The 2,884-nt window shown below is 30.2% G+C and overlaps 1 protein-coding gene across 2 annotated transcripts in view; it reads left to right on the forward strand.

Annotated features, from left to right (window-relative positions):
• The window catches only part of LOC107612034 (NADH--cytochrome b5 reductase 1-like), an 8,753-nt gene continuing 7,232 nt past the window's right edge, over window positions 1,364–2,884 (forward strand). Inside the window, exons 1-2 of one of the 2 annotated variants that reach the window (XM_021109728.1) lie at window positions 1,364–1,614; window positions 2,308–2,449. In XM_021109728.1, the coding sequence (XP_020965387.1) occupies window positions 1,440–1,614; window positions 2,308–2,449 (317 nt within the window). In that variant the 5' untranslated portion in view covers window positions 1,364–1,439. The remainder of the gene's footprint in view (window positions 1,615–2,307; window positions 2,450–2,884) is intronic. The other variant, XM_016313873.2, reaches the window with a different exon arrangement.

The raw sequence follows: 2,884 nt of genomic DNA on the forward strand, positions 1-2,884 counted from the left end.
AACTTAGAACGTTCACTCAAAATTATTTAAAAGACAATGTTAGTACCAAAAATAAAAACAGAAATTCCATAATCGTTAATATCAAACAAGAACACAGAATTTTACCAAAATCTGTCCTATCCAATACTGAAATCTAGTTATAACAATCATTAACGGAATATATATAAACTTATTAGCCGACATAATTATTCATATTTTAAAAAAAACAAATATAAATAAATAATTTTTAATTAATCAATTTTAAACCATTATAGTTGTTAGAAACAAGAGAAATTAAACTGGAGGAAGAATTTGTGTATTATTGAGTGTAATCAAGTTGTCTATTCAAGTTGTGTAGAATGATACAATATAAAAGGGTATTTATAGGTACTAAGAGAATCGTAATAATAAAAACATAATATTCTATAATAAATATTCAGATATACTAAATAATTCTAATTGATCTTAATTATATTCTAACATCCCCCTCAAACTCAAGTGACAACTTGAGTTTGGAATTTATAACGAAATAAAAAAAAATGCATAAACTAATAGAACGAATGCAGACGGAACTGTCGCGGGTGCAGATGGAACTGCCGGAAGGAAGCGCAGATGAAACTGCCGCTGTCTGAAAAAAGTGCAGATGGAACTGCCGGAAGGAAGCGCAGAGGGAACTGCCGCTAGTCTGAAGGAAGTGCAGACAAAACTGCCGGAAAGAAACGCAGACAGAACTGCCACAAGGAAATACAGACGAAACGCTGACGGAACTGGCACGAGAAAACGCAGACGAAACTGCCATGAGAAAACGCAGACGGAACTGCCACGAGAGAACACAAACGAAACTACCACGAGAGAACGCAGACGGAACTGCCACGAGAGAACGCAGACGGAATTGTCGAAAGAGAGCGAAAATTATATAATTTCTTCATGATAATAGGTAAGCAATGGATGACAATGGTGTTTGATCATTCGACTCGAAAAAAACACAAGACAGAGAAAATAGGCTAGTCGGTGAGGTAAAAAAGCATCAAAATGGCATAGAAAAAAAATGCAAAAACTACGGTGATTTCACCGCAAGGAAAATAACCTATCCTCTTCAAGGAGGATATCATGGCTCTGATACCATGTTAAAAACAAGAGAAATTAAACTGGAGAAAGGATTTGTGTATTATTGAGTGTAATCAAGTTGTCTATTCAAGTTGTGTAGAATGATACAATATAAAAGGGTAATAGTCCGTAATAAAAGTACAGAACATTATGTCCTCCGAAACAAGTTTGGGGATATTCTTTGCTTCATTTTGTTGAGAACAATGCAAGCATACAAAGAGAGAAGAAAAGAACCAATCATTTATGAACATAATAAAAGGTTGTTTCTTGATGATGATATATATAACTGGCGCATATGCACATACACACATATATAAATTAAGCTGTTAATCATTTCCCAATTCTCTTGCAAAATGTTGGAACTACCATTACTCAAAATGTCATTTCGTTTTACCAAATTCGATTTGAGGCATCTTCGTTACTTTGCTGAGAACCTGCACCCGGAGCTGCTAGGTGGTGCGGTTGCTCTTGTCGCCGTTGGTCTCACCGCTGCTTATTTTTATCATCGGTTAACCAAAGTTCCCAAAAGTATGTTACTATTTTACCTAGATTTTATTTTTACTGTTAAGTCTTTAATTTAAACAAGTTTATTTTCTTTTATTAAAATTGATATTAGACAAACCCATCTCAATCCAAAAAAATTACTTATAAACTATCTAAAAATCCTATACTTAAGAGTTATGAATTTAGAAATGATTATTTGAAACGTGAATATTTATAGGTGAATAATCTAATAATATTAGATCGAATAGATTCTGATACCATATTAAAATTTAAATTAGATAGATTTAATTCAACCTAAAAAATTAGTTCAATGGTAAAAAATCCCTCAAATTTATAAATTATCTAAAAATCTTATCAATTTATAATATTTTTAGCTAACAACAAAGTTGGTGATTTATTTCTTTCATTTTTTAAAGATTTTTTTCTTTTCTGAACATAGAAAATTAAATGTATGTAAAACCCTCAACACCTAACTATATTTCTCTTCTCTTGCGCCTCTTTCAGATTAATAATAATAATAATAATTTTATTTGCGCCTTATCTGTGTGTGATAGTATCCATAACATAGCTTTTAAATATGTTCATATGACCCTTTTCTTTTAGAATGTCTTAAAATAAAGAAACGATAATAATACAATAATACTTCCAAATGTTTAAAAATATGAGTAAACTAAGAAAAGTGAGAGTTCTAATATATGTGTATTTGTTTTCTTCTAGAATGCCTGGACCCCAACAACTTCAAAGAATTTGAACTTATAAAGAAGACCCAACTCAGCCACAACGCAGCAAGATTCAAATTCGCCCTTCCAACTCCTACATCGGTGTTGGGCCTTCCAGTCGGAAAAAATATTCTTGCCAGGTTTGTATAACAATATCAATGTCACTCATCTTGCTTTAGCTTCATATTTTAATTAACTTGTTCCACCAACTTTTGTCATACCTATCAAATGTTTTCTTCAACTTATTTTTGTTTTAAAATAAAAAATTTAAATTAGTTACTAAATATTGACTATATACGTAAATAAATTTTTAAGAAATTTCACTTCAAAACGTTTTCGTTCACAAAAAAAAATTATTATTAAAATCACTAAATTTTATAAAAATAAGATATATAAATCTCTATTTTAGTCAAATCTATTATTTTTATTTGGATAAATAAATCCTAAAAATGTGAAAAACAATTTATATATCTTACCTTTATAAAGTTAAAGAATCTCTACGTAACAATTTTTTTTTTGGAATGAAAAATCCGACACAATTTTTTAAGGACTTATTTAATTATATACTCCTAGAT

The sequence above is a fragment of the Arachis ipaensis genome, chromosome B08 (assembly GCF_000816755.2).
Source record: "Arachis ipaensis cultivar K30076 chromosome B08, Araip1.1, whole genome shotgun sequence".
In the NCBI taxonomy this organism is placed as follows: Eukaryota; Viridiplantae; Streptophyta; class Magnoliopsida; order Fabales; family Fabaceae; genus Arachis; species Arachis ipaensis.